This window comes from Balaenoptera borealis (genome assembly GCF_965194805.1).
Source record: "Balaenoptera borealis genome assembly, chromosome: 6".
NCBI classification, from domain to species: Eukaryota; Metazoa; Chordata; class Mammalia; order Artiodactyla; family Balaenopteridae; genus Balaenoptera; species Balaenoptera borealis.
This window is the reverse complement of record NC_138863.1, coordinates 62,183,712-62,207,862: the sequence shown is the minus strand read 5'-3', so window position 1 is coordinate 62,207,862 and position 24,151 is coordinate 62,183,712. Positions and strand designations below refer to the sequence as shown.

General features: G+C 40.0%; 1 protein-coding gene across 1 annotated transcript in view; it reads left to right on the top strand.

Moving 5' to 3' along the window:
- Positions 1–24,151, top strand: part of MYO3B (myosin IIIB) — a 442,582-nt gene that overhangs the window by 339,048 nt on the left and 79,383 nt on the right. Inside the window, exons 30-31 of the mRNA XM_082395388.1 lie at positions 22,876–22,936; positions 23,901–23,964. Of these exons, the coding sequence (XP_082251514.1) occupies positions 22,876–22,936; positions 23,901–23,964 (125 nt within the window). The remainder of the gene's footprint in view (positions 1–22,875; positions 22,937–23,900; positions 23,965–24,151) is intronic.

Sequence of the window (24,151 nt, the reverse complement as noted above, 5' to 3'; positions counted from 1 at the left end):
CAAACATACACACACATACACACATATGCAATCTCAGCCAAATGAAACAAGATACTTGGTAATGAATTGAATTGATTTGCATTCTGGTACTAGCCCTTACGACATTGTGAGTGGTAACATTCACAGACTGTGTCCTCAGACCACACTTTGGTGTATCACTCTCTGTGGCTCTTCCTGTTTTTGCCTGGTGTTGTGGTTGACCATGTGCTAGCAGGTCAGCTTCTCAAGGGTGAGGGCTGAGTCTTCATTCTTCTTATTTCCAGTACATGCAGTGGGTCTCAATAAGTTAGTCAAGCTGACTTCCAAGACCACTCTTCAGAATTCAGATTTTTGTGAAAGAAATGTTCTTCCTCCTCAATCTTTAAGTGGTAGTGGCAACAACAGGATCCAGAATAATGCATCAGATAGTGTTTCAAGACGTCCCTGCCCCAGGGGGCTGGGGGCTCATTTTTCCCACTGTGTTTGATAGTCACCTCAATGCCCTGTGGATGGATCAAGTCAGGGATTGAAAGGAAGGAAATCTTGGGGGGTGGGGTGTGGGCAGGCAGAACATAATGAGAAGAGAACAGGGTCATGCCAATGGTGATGCTCTCAGCGGCAAGTAACAGAACTCAATAGGTTCAAGGATCCCTCAGGATAAGAGGTCCAAAGAGAGAAATTCCAGTGCTGGGTTGGCCACTCAGGGATGTGGACACAGGCTCCTTCCATCTCTTTGCTCTGCTATCTCAGCACGTCAGTGATACCCCCACTTATGGGCACAAGGTGGCTGCAGCAGTGTGCTAAGTATCACTTGTTCACATAGCATTGTCCAAAGCAGGAAAGAAGAGATGGATGGAAAGGGGTCTCTCCTCAGGAATCTCTCTCTGTTTGTCAGGAGGGAGACCTTTCCCAGAAGTCCCCAGGACATTCCCATCCCATCTCATCAGCCAGAATTTGCAGAGGTGGCTCCACAGGGGAGCTGCAAGGGAGGCTGGGAAAGTGAGCATTTTCAGCTTCTGCAAGAGAAAATACTCAAAGAATAAAGGGGTTGGAGAAGCAACCAGCAAAGTTTTCCAGAAGAGTCCTGAAGGGGTAGTGATAGGAGCAGATAAGTAATGGGGAATGATGGAGGGAAGGCAAAATCAGAGGAAGAGTTTATAAGGAAGACCCAGACATGACAAGAAATACTGTGAGGATAGTACGACAGGGACGTGTTGAGGTCACACAACATTTATGGCGATGGCAAGTCTTTCCCACAATTATCTCACATAACTCACACACGGGTCTTTTGAGTGGTGTTCTTGATGAGTAAACTGAACATGGGGAAGGCTAATCAAGTAGCTCCCAAATGCTGGACCAGAGATGAGTGCTGGGTTGGAGGCATCAGATTTACCTACTCCTGCCCCAGTCAGCTAGCATGGGGGTCACCCAGTGTCACAGAGAGTAAATGGCAGGTCTGGGGTTTGAATCCAGATCTTCTGTCTCCAACAATAATAACAACTAATATTTGATATTTGTTAACAACTTCCTGGGCACTACGCTAAGTGTTTCACACGCATGATTCTTTTTAATCCTCATAACAACCCTATGGGAGAAGTGCATATTATATTGGATTGGCCAAAAAGTTTGTTCAGGTTTTTCAGTAAGATGTTACCCAATATAATTTCTGACATTTAGAGAGTACAAGGAACTTGCCATTGTCACCTAGTCAGTAAAGTGACAGAGTCAAGATTTGAACACAGGTCTTCTAACTCCAGGGCCCACACTTAAAACCAGTACATTCTGCTGCCTCTCTAGGGTTCCAAATGCCTAGCCCAGGGCTTTTTCTATTCTATGTTCTCTATAACTGTCATTGCAGCAAACCTTTTTTTTTTTTTACTTTTATTTTTATTCTTTATTTTTTATACAGCAGGTTCTTATTAGTTATCTACTTTATACATATTAGTGTATACATGTCAATCCCAATCTCCCAATTCATCCCACCACAACCACCCCCCCGCTGCCCGCCACTTTCCCCCTTGGTGTCCATACGTTTGTTCCCTACATCTGTGTCTATTTCTGCCTTGCAAACCAGTTCATCTGTACATTTTTCTAGATTCCACATATATGCGTCAATATACGATATTTGTTTTTCTCTTTCTGACTTACTTCACTCTGTATGACTGTCTCTATGTTCATCCACATCTCTACAAATGACCCAATTTCGTTCCTTTTTATGGCTGAGTAGTATTCCATTGTATATATGTACCCATCTTAAATCACAGCCAGCTAAGGAGTGAACTCTGATCAGCATCAAAGTCTCACCCTGTGATTGGTGGAGAAGATTCCAGCACCAAATCTTGGGAGAAAGCCACTGGCCTCATGGGAAAGGTGTTCCCATGGGTGCATGGTGGGGTGGGGCTCACTTGGCTGGGGAGAAGGAAGCCTCACGTTGCAAGTCGAAGTCAGTGGTTGGCCTGGTGCTTCTCTGCTCCACTTCCTGTGTGAGCCCGTAACTGTGTACAGTGAATGACAGAATGGAAGTAGTCTTTTATGTCGGGGGGCTTTGTTCCCTTGATGGTAATCCTCCATTTTAATGCTGATAAGTACAATAGTGAGGATTACGCCCCTTAGCCCCTAATTTAATTTGGCCTGCGTATGGCAAGGCTCTCACAAGGCTTTTATTTGACATTCTTTAGCACAGCTAGCCTGTTGTTGTGTAAAAAGAAGCCCCTATGAGGGAGGCAGGAGATTGATCGTACTGGTGCAGATGCTTTTACCCAGCAGCTTGTAACACACCCCCAGAGAAGCTGCTTCATCCTGGGCCACTTCAATGAGCATTCAGACTCAGAGAGATCGGAACCTTCGTGACTGAGGCAGCTCAAGGGGAGCTGGCACCTCGCAAGAGGGGAAAATGAGCACATATTTCTCCCGTGTGTCATCCTTGCGGCCCCAGGGCTTGGAGCCAGTCGGGCTGACCTCAGAATTGATGAGCCAGAGAAACAGCCTCCCTGTTAGGGCCGACTGTGGGCCAGATTTTCCTGTGGGCTGTGAAGTACAGATTGCCACATATCTTGACAGACTGTGTGGTGGGTCATTGTAGAAATACGTGGCAGTGCTAAGAAGATTCAACAAAACAAAACTTTTCTTTCCATATCAGTATCCGGAGGAGGTTTCCCCTCCCACCCTTCAATTCCCATGCTAATTTTTCCTTCCACTTTCATTTCACTCCTTCAGGGAGCTAGTGCCCTCCAGCAAATTTCCCACCCCTGTGACCAAGTTAGTGCACTAAAGCATTAGAGGACCCCCTATGGCACCAGAGGGGAAAGGGCAGCAGGTGTAAGAGGAGGTAGGGGTGGGCCTTCTTTCATGAGATGCCTATGATGCTATGTGTTACCTTCTTCTGGTAGAAAATCAGGTGACAGACCTGGGTTTGAATCTTAGTTTAACTGTTTACAAATTATGAGTCTTGGGCAAGTTCCTTCATCTTTCTGACAGCAGTATCCTAGGCTGCAAAAAGGGAACAATTATAAAGATTAGATATAATCTTACCTCAAGAAACAAGAAAAATCTCAAATAAACGACCTAACCTTACACCTAAAACAACTAGAGAAAGAAGAACAAACAAAACCCAGACTTAGTAGAAGGAAAGAAATCATAAAGATCAGAGCAGAAATAAATGAAATAGAGGCAAAGAACACAATAGCAAAGATCAATGAAACTAAAAGCTGGCTTTTTGAGAAGATAAACAAAATTGATAAACCTTTAGCCAGACTCATCAAGAAAAAAGGGAGAGGACTCAAATCAATAAAATTAGAAATGAAAAAGGAGAAGTTACAATGGACATCATGGAAATACAAAGGATCATAAGAGACTACTGCAAACAGTATTGGCCTATACGCCAATAAAATTGACAACCTAGAAGAAATGGACAAATTCCTAGAAAGGTACAACCTTCCAAGACTGAACCAGGAAGAAATAGAAAATATGAACAGACTGATCACAAGTACTGAAATTGAAAGTGTGATTAAAAAACTCCCAACAAACAAAAGTCCAGGACCAGATGGCTTCATAGGTGAGTTCTATCAAACATTTAGAGAACAGTTAACACCTACCCTTCTGAAATGCTTCCAAAAAATTGCAGAGGGAGGAATACTCCCAAGCTCATTCTATGAGGCCACCATCACCCTGATACCAAAATCAGAAAAAGATAGCACACAATAAAGAAAATTACAGGCCAATATCACTGACGAACATAGATGCAAAAATCCTCAACAAAATACTAGCAAACTGAATCCAACAACACATTAAAAGGATCATACACCCTGATGAAGTGGGATTTATCCCAGAGATGCAAGGATTCTTCAATATATGCAAATCAATCAATATGATGCACCACATTAACAAATTGAAGAATAAAAACAGTATGATCATCTCAGTAGATGCAGAAAAAGCTTTTGACAAAATTCAACACCCATTTATGATAAAAACTCTCCAGAAAGTGGGCTTAGAGGGAACCTACCTCAACATAATAAAGGCCATATATGACAAACCTACAGCTAACATCATACTCAATGGGACAAGCTGAAAGCATTTCCTCTAAGATCAGAAACAAGACAAGGATGTCCACTGTCACCACTTTTATTCAACATAGTTTTGGAAGTCCTAGCTGCAGCTATCAGAGAAGAAAAAGAAATGAATACAAATTGGAAAAGAAAAAGTACAACTGTCACTGTTTGCGGATGACATGATACCATACATAGAAAATCCTAAAGATGCTACCAGAAAACTACTGGAGCTCATCAATGAATTTGGTAAAGTTGCAGGATACAAAATTAATACACAGAAATCTCTTGCATTCCTATACACTAACAATGAAAGATCAGAAAGAGAGATTAAGGAAACAATCCCATTTACCATCGCATCAGAAAGAATAAAATATCTAGGAATAAACCTACCTAAGGAAGCAAAAGACCTGTACTCAGAAAACTATAAGATATTGATGAAAGAAATTAAAGATGACACAAACAGAAGGAGAGGTATACCATGTTCTTGGATTGGAGGAATCAATATTGTGAAAATGACTGTACTACCCAAAGGAATCTACAGATTCAATGCAATCCCTATCAAATTACCAGTGGCATTCTTCACAGAATTAGAACAAAAATTTTTACAATTTGTATGGAAACACAAAAGACCCCAAATAGCCAAAGTAATCTTGAGAAAGAAGAATGGAGCCGGAGGAATCAGGCTCCCTGACTTCAGACTATACTACAAAGCTACAGTAATCAAGACAGTATGGTACTGGTACAAAAACAGAAACATAGATCAATGGAACAAGATAGAAAGCCCAGAGATAAACCCACACACCTATGGTCACTTAATCTATGACAAAGGAGGCAAGAATATACAATGGAGAAAAGACAGTCTCTTCTGCAGGCCTAGAGAGTGGACTTAAGGACATGGGGAGGGGGAAGGGTAAGCTGGGACGAAGTGAGAGAGTGGCATGGACATATATACACTACCAAATGTAAAATAGATAGCTAGTGGGAAGCAGCCGCATAGCGCAGGGAGATCAGCTTGGTGCTTTGTGACCACCTAGAGGGGTGGGATAGGGAGGGTGGGAGGGAGACGCAAGAGGGAAGAGATATGGGGATATATGTATATGTATAGCTGATTGACTTTGTTATAAAGCAGAAACTAACACACCATTGTAAAGCAATTGTACTCCAATAAAGATGTTAAAAAAAAAAAAGTCTCTTCGATAAGTGGTGCTGGGAAAACTGGACAGCTACATGTAAAAGAATGAAATTAGAGCACTCCCTAACACCATACACAAAAATAAACTCAAAATGGATTAAAGACCTAAATGTAAGGCCAGACACTATAAAACTCTTAGAGGAAAACATAGGCAGAACACTCGTTGACATAAATCACAGTGATCTCTTTTGATCTGCCACCTAGAGTAATGAAAATTAAAAAAAAAAAAAACAAATGGGACCTAATGAAACTTAAAAGCTTTTGCACGACAAGGGAAACCATAAACAAAATGAAAAGACAACCCTCAGAATGGGAGAAAATATTTGCAAATGAAACAACAGACAAAGGATTAACCTCCAAAATATACAAGCAGCTCATGCAGCTCAATATCAAAAAAACAAACACCCCAATCAAAAAATGGGTGGAAGATCTAAATAGACATTTCTCCAAAGAAGCCATACATATGGCCAAAAAACACATGAAAAGATGCTCAACATCACTAATTACTAGAGAAATGCAAATCAAAACTACAATGAGGTATCACCTCACACAGGTCAGAATGGCCATCATCAAAAAATCTACAAACAGTAAATGCTAGAGAGGGTGTGGAGAAAAGGGAACCCTCTTACACTGTTGGTGGGAATGTAAATTGATACAGCCACTATGGAGAACAGTATGGAGGTTCCTTAAAAAACTAAAAACAGAACTACCATATGACCCAGCAATCCCACTACTGGGCATATACCCTGAGAAAACCATAATTCAAAAAGACACATGCACCCCAATGTTCATTGCAGCACTATTTACAATAGCCAGGACATGGAAGCAACCTAAATGTCCATCAGCAGAGGAATGGATAAAGAAAATGTGGTATTAAAAAAAAAAGGAAGAAGAAGATGTGGTATATATATACAATGGAATATTACTCAGCCAAAAAAAGGATCAAAATATAATGCCATTTGCAGTGACATGGATGGACCTAGAGATTGTCATACAGAGTGAAGTAAGTCAGAGAAAGACAAATATCATATATTATCGCTTATATGTGGAATCTAGAAAAATGGTACAGATGAACTTATTTGCAAAGCAGAAATAGAGTCACAGATGTAGAAAACAAACGTATGGTTACCAAGGGGGGAAAGGCGGCGGTGGGATGAATTGGGAGATTGGGATTGACATATATACACTAGTATATATGAAATAGGTAACTAATGAGAACCTACTGTGTAACACAGGGAACTCTACTCAGTGCTCTGTGGTGACCTAGATGGGAAGGGAATCTAAGAAAGAGTGGATATATGTATATGTATAGCTGATTCACTTTGCTGTAAGCAGAAACTGACACAACATTGTAAAGCAACTATACTCCAATATCATTTAATTTTTAAAAAATGAGAAAAAAATTTTAAAAAATCAGTTATCTGAGATTAGAGCTTAAAAAAAGATTAGATATAATCTATGCAAAGGAACTAGCACAGTTCTAGACATAATAAATGCCCAATTAAAGATGATGGCAAGTTGTTTTTGGTCATGGTGATAGAAGTAGTAGTAATAATAGTAGCGATAGTAGTATTTAAAAGGTTCCTGTAAAGCTATCCTGATATAAAGAGTCAAGACCCCTCTGGTTTAGCTCTAGCGCTGTGGACCAAAATAAACATCGAGGATTCCAACACTTTAGAACAATTCTTACTCTCAGCTTTAAACTGAGAGCCAAATTTTATTTTCCTGTGTTCCTGGCTCTTATCTCAGGGATAAATCTGAGATTGACTTTGGGCCCAAGACTCACCCTTGTCAATATGGCCAGGTTTCACTGGCAACACCGTCAAATGATAACTTTCAGAGCTTCCTTGATTGTTAGAGCCTTCTTAGCGTTTAAAATATTAATTGGTCACTTTATTTTCAAAACCTTTTTGAAGCCAGAAACCTTATCACCGGCTGAAAGGAGCTTTAACGAAACATCTGTTTTGAATTATATTTTTCCTTGTGGATTTGCTTATGGCTATACATAAATATTTATCTGGACTATTTCAATAAACCTTAAATCATCAGTGATCCTTATGCAAAAGACTCTTTTAGAAGGACCGTGGATGTCCAGAATATCAGAAATTAGAGTTTTCTTTATAGGACCAGATTCCAAGGGCCAGAGGCCTTTTAAAATATTTGGAGGTGTTTGGTGGTTTTCAACCTCTTTTGTTTTCCTATTTCTGTATATCTGTTAATGCTGTTCCTTCTAAATAGAAATCCCTTGCCAGTTCTTTCTTTACCTGTTGATATTTAACCATCTTTCAAGGTCTCACCCATGTGGCACCTCCTGCAGGGCCTTGAAGCAGACTAGTGCCAAAAGAAGAGCGGCGCAGGTGGCAGAATAGAGTGGGCCCTGGCCCCGAGGCAGGATGTATGGGGTGGGGGGCATTCTGGGGAGGGTGAGATGTCCGGTGGGATAAAGACTGAGGATGGGGTGGGAGTGTTGTGATGCAGGGAGAGCTACTATAGGGAATAAGGCAGATGGGAGCCAGGATTTGGGAAGCCTTAAAAGCTGCATGAATATTTTGGACCTTATTCTGTAAGCCAAGAGATGCACACCCACAGTCGCTGGGTAGAGTATGGTCTGCAGACATTTAATTTGGCCTGACAATAGTTTTGAAATTCTCAATTAGTTTCCAACATGTAAAAATAGAAATATTTCATGTAACAATTCAGATTTCTGATGGCTCCTGAAAAGTTGGAGTATCTAGCAGTAATCTCTTAGAACTGAAGAGAGGCTGTTTTCCATTGATACCAACCCACTGGCCTGCTTAATCCATGGCCTGACCCCACCAGCATCTGAGTCTGATTCCTGCCCTATGTGTACAGGGGCTCCATGCAGGTAGAGAAAACAGTTTAGGCTACAGACTCTGGAGCCAAATTGCTTCTTTTCTAGGCCCAGGTCTGTGTCCAACTAGCTAAATGACCTTGGGCAAGTTAAGCATATTTCTAACACTGGTATTTACCTTATATGACGGTTGTGAGAATAAGCCATAGTAAAATTTTAGAGAACTATCTAGCATATAGTAAGTACACAAAAAATGTTAGCTGTTTACTATATTCTACACAACATAGTAAACTCCAGGGCTTAAACTGTCACATATTTCTGTATGACTCACCAAATCTAGAATCTAGAATCTTTGGCCGTTATAGGCATAAAATGAAAGTAATTAATGAATGGATGAATGAATATGTGCTCTTGAATTTTTATTTCAGTTGGGTCCAAAACTAAATTTTATTACTTTGTCCTCAAGAAATGCTTCCTATTTATCTTGGGTTTGACTTGAACACAATAATTAATTTTTGATAAGGTGGGAAGCTGGCTTTCTCAAAAAGCCAACAGTGCTAACAAAATAAGTGAAGGGGGATGCTGTTAATACTGTGTAGTTTTTCTGTAATGGATCTGCTTTCCTAAGTCAAAAATAAGCCTGCCCCAAGTTTGGGAAGATGTTTAATTATGTATTTTCTTTAAAAGCTCAGTTATTAGCAGGTAGCTGTCTATGGTTAATTCCTTAACTTAAAGGTCAGTTGCCAGGAATCAGCACATAGTGAACTTAAGCAGAAATGATGTTAGAACGCATGTTTGACTTGGGTTCTCCAGCGACCTCCACCCCTACATGAGATCCCTACTTCAAGGCACTGATTTTGTGTCTGGTGCCTCAAAGATGGAGCATGTCCAGACACAATTTGGACAGTCTGTCAGAACAGGTTTCCAGTATGTCCAACACATCTTATACATAGCTGAGGTTTCTATACCACTCCACCAAGGTCTTTAACGTGATCACCTGTGGACAGACTTTTGTGCTTATGTTAATCTGTCCCTAAACACGTTTGCTATCAGCAAATGATGATGACATCAGCAAATGATGGCTTGAGCTCTGTGAAGTTGACCTGCAGGGTTGGATTCACTTTCTCTCTGGAAAACTTGCACATTTACAGAGAACTTGGGTCCAGCAACATTTACTTTTATTTGGAGAAACATCATCTAAAACTGAATGATATCGTCTAAAAAACTGCTTTCTAACTTTATACTGTAAATGTCAAGCAGTTCTCTTATTTATAAAAAGTCAATTTTTTAATATGCTAATGCCTCTGCTTTTTCTAAAGTAATCTCAACCTCTCTTTAGCTCTCTCCCTTTCCTTCTGTCTTTCTTTCCTTGCTTCTCTCTCTCTCTTTCTTCATCTCTCTCCTTATAGAATTAATACCTCTATCTCTAAAGTTCTGCTTTCCGATCTAAAGGACAATTTCCAGTAAAGACAAACTCTGACAAATTCTTCTGACCATTTCGCCATCCCTTGTTCCCTTCCTACATTACTCTTTTTGTGAGTGTAGGGAATTCTAGAAATTCAACACATCTCTGGTATCTACTGTGCTTGTATCCTCATCAAGACCTTTGCTATATTCAAGCTCAGAATGAATTTTTGACAAAAATACCTTTTCATATTGAGGCTATTGTGAAAGGAAAGAAACTTGAGAAAAGAAAACTTGCTCAAGTTGAAAATATTGCAGGAAACAATATTTGTGTAAAAAATGAATTCTGTATGAAAGCACTTCATTATGAACACTTAAAGAAACTGAGACTATAATCCTTCAGGTTGAAAGAATATTAACTTTGCACATGTCCACAGCCTCTTTAACTTTATTTCATTTTCTTTTCTGGGTTAGAAGGAAAAAATATTAGTGTTTCAGTTCCAAGTGTATTTTGTGAACTAAACAGCAGTCTGTTCCTACCTGTAGGACACAAATATGCCAGCATATTTCCCATTAGCATTGCTCCGGTCGCTTTAAATTCAGAAGGAACCTGAATGAGTGTTTGCCACAGAAGCTGTTGACAGTGGTAATGCCACACTCTCTGTGTGCATCTTAGTAACTTCTCAGACTTGTCTCCTTGATGAGTAGACATAACAGGAGGAGAGTTGAGTTTTTTCTTTTCATCTGAATGGTGTAGGTCAGAGAGACAGAGAGGAATAGAGAGCTCTGGTGAAACAGAGCTCTAGCAACTGCTGTGATTGGGAAATTAGATAATAAACAGTCCCTGATACCAAGATTCTAATGGCCTAAGATCAACACAGTCTGGAGACGCAGGCAGGAGTGGCCTTCCGCGCTCTGGCCCAGACCCTCCCTGGAGAGCTCTTTGTGTCAACAAGAACAGCCAGCGCTCCTGGCCGGCTCCCAGCACTCAGAATGGGGCTATCATTTTTGTTTGCTTTGCAAATATCTTAATGGGAAGTGGTTCAACACCACCTATGGGTTAATCTGAGGGGTTCTGCTTGGCAGCTGTCGGCTCTGAGAACCACATGGCCATTCTCCGGTGGAGGGAGTCAGGCTGACTTAACTGCCCAGCGCCAGGTTGAGGCATCTTCTTTGCTTATTGGATTTACTGACTGGCAGGAAGCACCTTGTTGTCTTTTATTTTTAGTTTGTTCCTCCTGGGAGGGTAAAGGTGTCATTCTCAGATTCAGTTGTGCTTTTCCCTCTAGGGCAGGATGGTTGTTTGAATTAGTTTCACTAGCATGCACCATATTTCTTTCACCCAAGCTCATTCCCATAGAATCTGAAATGTGATAATAAAAGTGGTGGTGTGGTGGTGATGGAGGTTCTGGTATTGTTGCAGGAAGAAGGATCTAGTATGTTAGCCTGGGGGTGGGGGGAGAGCTCCACAGCACTGTCTTCACCTGGGAGCTCCGTCGTTGAATAGATACTTAATTTCTTAAGAATCCTTGCTCTGCTGTTCCCTTAGGTTTCTCTTCTCTGCCTGAATCTGGCTTTCACTTGTCTTGACCCATGGGAATGCCTCCCTGGGTGAGTTGGCCAACTCATGTCTTTCTCGAACTGTGTCAGCTGACATTGGCACAAATGAGCACTTTATTTATGCTTTCCTCCCTGGATTTTAGGCAGGGTTGGATACTTTCCACAGTGCAGGTTAGGGAAGTTTCTAGACTAATGACAGACTTGTAGGCAGTTTCCAAATGCCCCATTTGTAAAAATGCATAAAGTTCAGATGACTCTATAGATCCTGGAACAAATGTCCAGCTACCCTCAGTAATAGTGCAGCCTTGCTTCTAAGACCTTTTCCTTTCCTGAAGGTTTCCACACCTATTTGTAGGGTTGCCTGGTGGTTGAGAGCAGGGGCCCTGGACTCCACTAGACCTGCTACTACTAAGGGTAAGATCTTGATGAACTTACTTATGTTCTCAGAGCCTCTGTTTCCTCATCTTTAAATGGAAGATAAAAATGGCATAATGACTACCTCACCAGGTCATGAAAGTTAAACGAGAGAACACATACAAAGCACACGGCATTTCATCTGACACACAAAAAGCACTCATGAATAGTAGTAATAGGGAGAGTTACTATTGTTATTTCGGAGGCATACACCTTTCTTTATGTAAACCCTAGTGTTATACATTCCTTTCCAAAGTCCTCATTTTGAAGTCTGTTAATCCCAACCCTTTAAAATTAAGCCAGTGCCAAACTGAGGACAATTTCAGTATCAAAGTAAATAATGATAATAAAAGAATATAATATATTGAATACAGTAAGAATTCATGAATCCACATTGACAGAAGGAAGGAGGAAATGAAGGAAAGAAGAAAGGAAGGAAGGGAGAGAGAGAGGAAGGAAGGGAAGTGGGGGAGGAAGGAAAAAAAAACAGAGTAGGCTTTTCCTTGCAGTAAGATGTGAAATAATAAATGTAAAAGGAATGATGAAGGCATAAAATCACCATTTGGCAGCTACCAAAATAATCATTGTTTCAGGCAGGAATCTTCAATGGATGCTAAAACTGGTAAGTGAAAGCTTAAGGAGTAACAAGCAATTTGCATAGTCTTAGAGTAAATCTCCATAAGATGCTTATTAATTACAAAAGGTCAGTGGGAGAAATGTGGCAGACACCACCTTAACCAAGTGATGGAAGTTAGCATCACCAGTAATCAGACAAATTGACAGCATGTGCCTCCTGATAGGACGCACTGAGAAGAACACAACATCACTTCTGTGGATTTCCTGCCAAATATGCGTAACCTGAATTTAATCATGAGGAAACAGCAGATAAACCAAACAAAGGGACTTCTTCCAAAATGACTGACCTGTGGGCTTCAAAATCAAATGCAAAGGGTGACTGAGGAACTGTTCCAGATGAAAGGAGATTAAAGGAACATGACAACTGAATGCAATGTATGATCCAGAATTCTCTTTTTCTGTAGAAGACATCATTGAGACAATAGGCAACATCTGAGTATAATCTACACATTGGATAATAGCATTATAGTAACATTAATTTCCTGACTTTGATCATTGCACTATTGTCATATAGGCGAGTGCCCTTGCTTTTAAGAAACACACACTGAAGTATTTAGGGATAAAGGAATATCAGGTGCAACTGACTCTCAAATGCTTCAGAAAAAATTTTATGTATTTGTATGTGTGTATGGTTATCAGTATACATATACCAAAAGAAAGACAGAGAGGATAAAGCAAATGTATACATTGCTAATATTTGGAGAACCTGCTGAGGAATATACAGAATTCCTTATACTAGTCTTGCATCTTTTCTATAAATATGAAATTAGGTCAAAATAAAATGTTAAAATGAAAAAAGTAAGACAGTGCTACTTCCCTCATTTAGACAGGGCAGTCCATCAGCCACTTTCTCTTTAGAAACTGATCCCTCCCCATCCACACCTCCATGTCTGTCCACATCAGCATGGCACTGCTCAGGGTCTGTCCTCGAGCTTCTCCCCTGTGACCTCGCCGACTGGTCAGCACCTGCTGCACACAATCTTGTTCAGGCTTTTTCACTTCATTTTTTCAAAACTCCCTAAAGTGTTTCTCCTCTACCCTCACGCCCCCGCCCTCATCTGTCTTTGGGTCTCATCACTTAGTGCCACGCTCATCCTGCACTTATTTCAGGGCTTCTTGCTTCTCCTTCCCCGAAATGAACACTGCGTTCAGAATTAAAGGGGGAAAACTGGATTAAATATTATCTTTGGGGCTGTGCTGGCGACAAGAGCATCATCCAAGAAACGTGGATGTTAGACCCATCTCTTCCTCTGACTCACCTGGACAAGTCCTATCACCCCTCTGGGCCTCAGTTTCCCCACTTACAACATGAAAAAAATATACAGTAACCGGTCTCTGAAGTTTCCTTTGCCTCCACAAGCCTATGCCTGGCCTAATCCACTCTTTAAAGTGCTAAAACTGTAACTCAACCCACAAGTTACCTTGTGACAGAGTGGAAGCCACTCCAGATAACTGTCATTGTCATTCTCCACCCTGCCGAGCCTGAAGTGTCCAAGTTCAGGGATTTGTCTTTCAGAAGTGCAGTAAGTATAACACTTTGCTGAGTGTGCATTTTATTTCTAAATTCTGACCATTTATACCTCTCAATTTAATTCTCTTAAAATCCTGTTGTCTTATATTTTCATTTTATTCTGCCAGAAAGGACAAATTAATCTTTTTGCCCCAGTTTGGCAAGAGTTTTTATTCATATTTTGCCGATGAAGAAGCTGAGGTGCTGATTTGCCCAAGTTAGAGTTGCCACCTTTGGCAAATGAAGATGCAGGATACCCACAGAAATTTGAACTTTATATAAACAACAAATTTCTTTTTAGCGTAAGTATGTCCCATGAAGTACTTGAAAATTTTTATGCTAAAAAAACTATTCACCTTGTACCTGGAATTCAAATTTAACTGGGTGTCCTGTATTTTATATGGCAACACTAGCCCAAGTGCTTGGGAACTAATATATCATGAATATGTATGTATATATCATGAATATATATATATCATAAAGTGTGTTGCTAAACTTTTACCCAGTGTTTACATCAGTCCTCTGACCTCTATGTGCCATAACATATAAAGTTTTTTACCCGTTAGGTGCTTTCAGTTGAAAACGCATTCAAAGACATCAATTCCCATTTATTTACTAAGGTCTTTACTCACATATCATCTACTGTACCCACTTCATCTAAAATCGCAGAGCCTGCCACCAGCACTTCCTATACCCCTTCCCTGCTTTAATTTTCTTCTTTGGCCCTTACTTCTATTGAACATGCTAACATATGTACTTATTTTTTCATTTATTATCTACCTTCCCCGCTAGAATGTAGGTTCTTATGAGCATAGGCATCTTAGATTTCCTGTTCACTGCTGTATCCTCCAAAACAGTAGGAGACAAATTAAAAGGGCTCAATAAATATTTGTGGAATGAATGAATGATGTCTGGGAGGCTGTCGCGGACCCTATATTGCACAATGTAATATCCATTCTTATAATCATAGAGAATCTCAAGAAGGCTTGCCACCAAATTAGAGCCTTGAGTGTGGCACAGATGTGTATAATCTTAATATTAGTCCATAGACATAAGGTGAGTAAAAGGTCAGCAGGTCAGGGGTTAAGTATTACCTCTAGACCTAGTCTGGATTTAATTTAATCTGCCTCCTGGTAGGTTTTCTAGAGTTAAATGTTTGTCACCCCAGGTGTCATTTATTAAGATCCCAAATATGATTGAGTGAATATCTGGAAGAGACCAGTAACGAAATGGCACTGGAGGCTGAGAGCACACGCTCTGTGTCCACAGGATCTGGGTTTGTATCTGCGTATCTGGGTACCTCCTGGGCAGGTTCCTCAAACAGCCCAAGCTTCAGCTGTGAAATGGAGACCCTGGTAGGATCTCCATTTCTAGTGTGGATGCGAGGATTGAATGGTCAGCTCTTCTGGCTGTGCTGTGGCCCTCAGCCCATGGCCATGCAGTCCTTTGGGTCACGTGCTCTTCCTTACTACTGCATCTTAATTGCATCCCCAGCCCTGAGGTCGGGTTTTCTCTTGGCTCCCTTGGTTGCTGGCAAAGAACTGAAGTAAGCTTTATGGGTTACTTTAAGTTTAGGTTACTTTAAGGGCTCTCCACTGAGTGTCCTTTTTTTCCAATAAGGCGAACATTCTCAGCAGAATGAAGAAAAGCCTTCTGCTCTTACCTTAGACTTCACACAGTGACAGCTGCCTGCAATAAAATAGTAAAGGAGAGAAAAAAAGAAATGAGGATACAAGAAGTGGCAAATTAAGGCTGTATGGGCTCATGGTTGGGGAAAAACAGTGAGGCAAACAAATGTGATCAAATTTAAAGGGCTCAGTGGGATTTGGGAAATTAGCATAAGTACATAAACTAGTAGTGCTAACTTACAGCAATGGCATTATGAAACATTTATCAGCCTTTTTGAGCCCTTTTGTTGAATTTCTCCTTGAGCCATGTTCTAAAAGTTAGAATAATTGTGTCCAAGATCAAACAAATATCCATAAATTTAAGTATAACTTGCATTCAACTCATTCGGTAATGACACTGACTTGGGGTGAGATACAGGGTATGCACTCAAAACAGAAAAGTTACCAAGTAGCCAAACCCAATGAGAAAAAAATAATACAAAAGCTGTCGTCATTCCTTTTTGTTTCCCTTTTTTCCTACTGCGATGGTGATCTTATTTTGCATGATTATTGCTTTCATTTCTCCTATACTCTTTGTATTTCCTTCATACCATATATTAAAGCCCGGGAATAATGTTTTCCCTCTTTAGAAATCAAGAAATGCCAATTAAAATAATCATGAGTTACCACTTTTTTTTTTTTTTTTTGGCTAGAGAGGTAAGCAAAGATTAAAAAGACTGATAATACCCAGTGTTGGTGATATGGCAAATGGGTCCTTTCATAGTCTTATGGTCATGAGTGTTCATTTTTGTTGCTTCTTAAAGGAGAATTTGATGATACAATTCAAAAGCTTTAAAACAGAAAATTTGTTCACCCTTTAACCTAATAGCCTTAAATTTAGATTTATCCTAGTCAAATTTGTATGGGTACTCATAACTATATGCACATATCTTTAATGACCCATTATTTATAATATCATAAAACTGGAAACAACTTAAAAATCCAAAAAAAGAGATTACTTAAATCATTTATGATAATCAACCAATGTAATATTGTACAACCATAAATATGACATATGTGCACACTTACATATGTTGTATTCCACACAAATGTATGGGAAGATGCTCATAATACAAAAGGTAAGTTAAAATGGCAAATATATCATGAGCCATTATTTTTTTAAATGTATATTATACATAGAAAAGCATCTGAAAATATATACAGAAAGATATTATATCTGGGCGTTGAGATTCTCCCAGAATTTTATTTTCTTCTCCTTGAATATTTGTATTTTATATAGTATAACAGTGAATATATATTATTTTTTAATCAGAAAAAAACTTTAATCAGACAGAGGGAAAAAAAGGAAACATTTTACCACCAGTTCTTTTAGTCATTTACTTTGGGCAGAAAGTCAGATATTGCTACACTTTCATTGATTAGTGATTGGTGAATATTCAGACCTCTTGGGAGTTTAGAGCATTTTCATCAAATAAAAAATAGAGAAGAAAAGATAACACCGATGAGCACAGGAATAAGAAGAACTGTGATATCTCAAAAGCCAAGTGAATTATGGTACTTGCTCTTCACTTTCCCTCCCTTGATCAAAATTTGATGAAGCTTGCCTTCGGTAGATGATTTGCACTTTTAATTGGTCAAGATGTGGTACCAGATGAGTCAGTTACAGAACCAAGTTTTCAGTGTGGTTATGCTCGGTAGACTGTGGGAACACACCAAGGAGCCTCCAACTCTGCCCCGAGTGGAAGAGGTGGCCGGGATGGGGATGGGACAGGAAAGGCTCTTCAGAGGAGCCGACCCCCTGAGCTAAAGGGTACGGATGCAGTGGCCAGGTGGGCAAGAGAGGAAATGACATTGCAGCTAAAAGCACAGAAGTATGAATACAACCCTGGGGGGATTTAGTGTGTGCTTTGCAAATACTTAGGTGGTGGTGGTGAATAGAAAACAACAAAGCATTCTAGAAATCCTAACTTTTCAGTTTTTGTAATAAAAGATGCATTAACTTATACACTTTGGGTGCCTTCGAACTTAACACAATAATCTGTGTTCTTAAAACATTATCTTCCAATCTCCTGTGCCTTCAAAGCTATTTAAATAAATATAAGCAGTAAGAAGAATATGCAATCACACCTAGCTGATATAAATCAGGAAAGAGTTGATACATAGTGACAGTGTGGGTATATTCAGATCTGGGTGTTGTTCCACGTTTATACCCTCAACCCTTAAAATATTCAGATTCCATATAAGAGCTAAATAAGTATGCTTGAGTTGCCAGTTCAGCCTACGGCCAGTTCATATAGAAACCTTGTTAGCACTCAGGTTAGCACAGGATCTTTTACACAGGGCAGTGTCCTCTTCTCTGATGTCATCCCTTAAATGTCTTAATTTACCTTCAGAACTTGAACTTATTGAAACCATTTCTAAAGGTGTTTATGTTTTCTATTATCTTTCATGGTAATAACTTCCAGAAGGAAAGTTGTATGACTTATTTGTCTGAAACCTGCCTCCCTCAAGATTCATGGGCCTCCTACTGTGTTAAAATATCTTGGTCTGAGCATATCTTTTGCAGGGTGGATTGGCTGCTGATTCTTGGGAAAAAGAAATGACCTCTTTGTATTAAAAGCTCCATGTACAGATTTTTTTCAGAGCTGTTGAAGAGGCAGGAACAAATTTGCTTGGTTATGCTGATTAGCCTTTCTCCCAGGGCTACCAAGTAAGACATGAGTTTACAATGAGAACTACTCCCAAATCTGGACACAGCGGGAAGCTAAGAAAAATCAATCCACAGTGAATAAGCTGCAACCTATCCTGTTTTGAAATTAGATTGTGCTTGCAAGTGAATGACTAATGGCTTTCATTTGTGGATGACTAATGGATTTCTCAGTTTGTCTAGAAGCCATTCTAAATTATAATTGATAAAAGATAACACACAATCTTGCCAGTTTTATCAAAGTTAATAAAAACTGTGCAAAGAAATTTAAATGAAGCTTAGAAAATGGAGAGTCAAAGGGTAGCGTGTCTCTATTCGTGTCCAAGAAAAAAGTTACTGATTCTAACCCTAAAGTTGAAAAAGGCCAGTTACAAGACCTGATTGGTCAGATCCTGGAAGAGCACCCTGCTTCCTTTGTTTTCATTCTTATGTGTAATTTGGTCTCCAGAGTGTATCAGCCCAACTAGTGAGGGGGAAAGTATAGTCCAGATTATTGTATTCACTGTAAAATCACACACTGGCATTCTACTTTTCAAATATGACTCTTCTGAGTTTGGTTAGTACAACTCGGCTCTCGAAAAAATCATTAGCCCTCAACGAACTGGCAAACTGACTTTTGGAGGCTGCAAAGCTGAGACCCAGTTTTGGAACAAGGTGACTGCACCTAGTGCTGCCAGCCCAGCATGACGAAGCCAGCTGGCCGCACGGGTCTTCGCTGCACGAGAGAGGTGCTGGGGCGTTCCTGGCAGCCCTGTGCTCAGGAGCCAGCCTTACCCCTGCCTCCCACCCGGTCGCACCGGGATTGGGGGTTAAGAAAAGGGAATTCAGCGTGACTTTCGTCTGGGGGGCTTTTCAGGCAGAGGCCCAGCAGAAGGGTTTTCAGTGGTGACGGAGAATTTTCGTCTCCCCAAGAACCCACAATTCAGTGACTGCAGTAAAGCAGCAGAGTGGCCAAGCCCTGGAGGTAATCCGCTTAAGACTTTAGTCATGACTTCTGAGAGGCTACAGGAGCCCTAGAAATATGCAGTGAATCATTTCTAGAGAGACAACTGCCTCCTATTCACCACCCTTTGATAACCAAATGTATTGCTTCTGTCATTTAGCATCAGATTCCTTACAGAGGCTGAGAACAGTGTGATTTCAAAAAATTTCTCCTGCAGGTTCAAAATAATAATACCATGCTTTAAAATGAATAATTCCTTAATATCATCTAATACCAATCAAAATTTCCCAATTGTTCTAAGAATTGTCCTTTACACCTGTTTGTCCAAGCCAAGATCTAATCTAGGACATTACATCAACTTGTTATTTCCCTAAATCTCTATTAATATACAATACTCCCTTTTTTCATGGCACTGACTTGTTAAGAGAATGAGCCAATTATTCCATAAAATAACTCACCTTCTATATTTGTCTGCTTGATTCTTTGCAGTCCTAGCTTTTCCCCTCTACACCTTGTGTTTGGGGTAAACTGTAAGTTAGATCTAAAACTTGGATTAGATTAAAGTTAAATGTTTTGACTAAAAGAAAAAATATAAATATCCTGGGTGATGTCAAATATTTCATATTGCCTCACATCACAAGACAATATTGTCTGGGCATTAGTGGTGCTAAGATTTGCACTGGATTGAGATGGTAACCTGATTTCTCCCATATGCAGTTCCCTTGCTGCTCCCCTTGTGACCTAAAGAAGGAATCTGTACGGTGGTACTTTGGCACCATATGAATGTCCTATTCACCATCAATCATTTGTCTAAGGTTTTATCAGTAACCTATAATTCATATCTGAATCAATAATTTCCCTTGGAGTCTCCTTTTCTATGTAGGCAGGTTTTATGCTGCACTATTTACTAGTTATGACATGAAACAAGTCATTAGCTTCTTGAGTCTTAATTTCCTCACCTGTAAAACGGGTATAAAAATAGAACCAATCCACATGGTTGTTAGAAGTATTAGATGAGATAACCATGTATCCATGCTTTGACCATGGCCTGGTGGCATGTGTGCAGGCAATAAGCATTGGATATTTTTTCATTGTGCTTTTCCTTATTTTGGTGGTGACAGCTTGCAAAGCATTATCCACTTGTTGCCAGGCTCAAGTCCCTGAGGCAAATGACAACATATCTGATAAATTTGCTGCAAAGGAGTTGAGGCAGTTAGACTTTTGAAGAAAATTGACTTAACCCTTTTTTAAAAGGCAAATTGGAACTTGTTTCAAGTAAGGGCTGCTCAGGTTAGTGTTTTCTAAGGCATGTTATAAGAACCAGGGCCTCGGACATGCTCCAGGGGAGGGTTCCATTGTTAGGGTAACGTCTGGGGAATGCTGCCTGTTCTCTCCCACTCTTAAGGTTTCACTGTGCATATTATTAAGTTAAAGGTTCTGGAAATCCTCTTAGGAAAGAAACCTGCCTAACTTTGTTTAGTCAAGTATTTTCTCATCTATTTGCCTTTGGGCACTACCCATCCTGCATCCGCCTTTTAAAACCGTGTAACACATGTAAAAATTATATTGAGATGCCTTAGATTCTCCCAAAGGCTTGAATGAGAAGGTAGTCAAACCGATGAGCTGACTGCCAGTGTATTGTTGGAGGGTATCTGCACTGACCTTGGGACCTGAAAAGCCATGCAAGCAAGAGGAGTTCTTAAGAGGTTTCATTTTCTTGTAGGTGCAGGAAAGGCAGAAATTGGAGACCCCATGGTAATTCAACAGCTAAACTCTCTTCCTTAGATTTTCTCCAAAGCCCACCAGGACTCCTAGAAGAACTGAATCCACCTGTGCTATAGGTGTCCCACTGCCACTGAGACCTGCCTAAGCTGACAGGAATGAGTTCCTTGGGCCAATGCACAGAGACCCAAGGGCATTGGAGAGGGGGGTGTCACTGTTCAGAGGAAGAGCAGAGGATTTGGAGTCAAACTAACAGGGGTCAGTGTCTTAGCTCTGCCAGGTGCGTGCCATGATCCCTGGGCAGATCCCTTGCCCTCTCTGAACTACAGTTTCTTCAGCTATATAATAGGGACAGTTAAAGCACTTAGCTCAAATGGTTGTGAAATTCTTATTAGATATATAAAAGCATTTTTAAAAATATGAAGTGCTATATAAATGCTACTTAATTTAATTTTAATGTAAAGGGTATTCTTCATGGCCCATATTTTGGGTGTCCCCTAGCCCTTTCATTCATTCAAGTTGTCAAATATTTATTGAGCACTTACAGTGTACCAGGCACAGGGTTAGGTGCTAATATAGAGTACAGAATAAAGCAGACCTAGTCCCCGCCTTCTTGGAACTTACGTTTCATAGTGGGAGACATACGATAAACAATTATACACACACAAATAAATATATATTTATATTCATCATAGTCTCCTCTCCCCAGGTACTGATGTGATATTTTTTAAATGGGTATATTGTTTATAATGTATATAGATGCATTTTGAAGGTAATACCAATGAACCATTCACAGAAATTCAAAACATGAAATTGTCAGTTTAAGTAAAGAATAAGATTTTAAATGTGGAACTAGAAGAGCCCTTAGGAATAACTTATTTCAATCCCTTAATTTTATAGATGAGGAAAACTAGAACCCAGAATACTACAGAAATTTACCCAATTGTGTGTGTGTGTGTGTGTGTGTGTGTGTGTGCGTGCGTGCGCATGCGCACGCATGCATGTGTGTGTATAAGAGAGACAGAGACAGAGACCAGAGAGGAAGATCAGGGATCTTGAGGCAGGAGTTAGAATCCAGACTTCCCTTCCCCTAGTCAGTGCTTTCCACATTCCTGGGTTCCATATGAAAGGAGTTGTAAGAGTCTGTTTATATAACAGTGAGTTATAATCATCACACTTTTATACAGTGTGTTCCAATTTCTGGAAATTGGGGCACAGCACAGTTGATTTTTCCAAACTTTGCTCCATGAAACATTACTAGATATTAATAGGTTATCACTTTTTAAATTTCTCGGTTACAGTAGTTAAGGAAACTGAATTCTCCCCCCATACACCCCACTTTAGAAACCCATAAATGCATATTGTGATTGCGAAAGATCATTCTGCAGTAAGGAAACCTCTTAAACTATGTACAGTTCAGCATTTCCCAAACTTATTTGACTACAGGATCTATTTTGAATTATTTAACAACGTGATTAATGTGCTGGGTGGGAAGTAGAGCCTTAGCATCAACTTGGTTGGCTACTTGGTAAAGTCTGTGAACGCCAATAGTAAACTGGATTGGATCACACAACTTTAAAAGGGGCAGTTTCTTGGGTCTTAGCATCTCAGGCTGACTGTGGGTGTATGAGCAGCACCTGGTAGGATGCATTTCCTTAAGTTGACCATATCCTTCTAACCAAGGACTGGAATGGAAAACAATGGAATCTTATTTAAAGAGTATTTTCTGACCCATTTTTGGAGGAAAGCAACCCTCTTTAAGTTTTTTTTTTAATTATCATTTTCAGGCCTTCTAAAAATTATTATTATTTTTATTTTTAGGCATTCACAAGCCCAGAGTTCTTCAGAAGGGTGTGATGTCTTCGCAGGACATTCAAATAAGGTAGAAGGACATCTTGATTCTGAAGTAACTGTATCCTTATTACAGACTCATCCAAGTCCGAGGTCGTGGTGCCTGTCTATGGTGGCTTGGTCAGGCCATCCAAACATGAACTGTTAGTGATAGTTTGAAGGCTTTGAGACAAAAGCCCAGCTTGCTAAAGAATTTTGGTTCAGCAGAGAGACAGGGAGGTACAGTGAAGAGAGAATCAAAAGCCTGGGAGTTTGCTGCTGAGAATAAATGCTAGCTGCTCCCTGAGGTGATTTGTCTGTGCACTCCACTCTCTACAGATGTTAGAGCCTCTTTTTGAGTAAGGACCTGAGGTTCTTTGGTAGCACTTTGATATCCTGCTCGAATTCAATATGTGAAATGGAGGCGTCTCTCTGTGACTTGGAGCCCACAGCAGGCTTTGAAGTCTGATCCAATTTTTACTGCCTACTATTTGATGTTGAAAGGATGAAATGAAGAAAATGTACAGTTTTTGCCAGTAACTCTGCTGAGCATATGTAAGATTAAAAAAACAAAATCCTTTGGATGATATACTTAGAAATGTTAAGTAGATTAATACCTTCCTATAGGTTTTCTTTTTTCTTTCTTAGGGATAAAAATTAGTATAGGAGAAAATCAGCACATAGCTGTTTTCTACATGGACTATAATTAATTTAAGAGGGGGCTAGGTTGGCTTGTTCAGAGGAAGAAATAAATGGATGAAGCAAAAGGTGCTGAGACTTTGCAGCTAATTGCCCCAAGGAGAGGACCTCTACTCAGTTCTACTGCAAGACACGTGCAACTAACCACATGACCCCAATACACTTAGATTTTTCCCTAGTACCATTGAGGTTAAGGGTCCCTTAGTTAAATGGAAGCCAAGTTCTAAGGCTGCCTCATCAGAGGATAAAAATAATGTTTCTCTTACTGGGTCTTTCTGAAGCACTCAGTTTCTGGGACTGAGTCTCTCTCTTCTCAGACATGCCATGCTGCTCCAGATCGCCCAGGACTGAGTCCCTCGAGGGGAGCCCCTGCAAAATCTGGTAAGAAGAACATTTTGAATTGCAAGCTGTTTCTACCATTTGCATGCTTTTGTACTTTTTAATGAGTTGTTTAGGCAGGACTGTGTAGAAGGCAGATAGTAGTATAACCTAATGTTAGCAGAAAGTTCAGGTTTGGGAAGCCATAAAGACTGGAAACAAAACTTGCATTAGAAGTAGTAGTTTATCG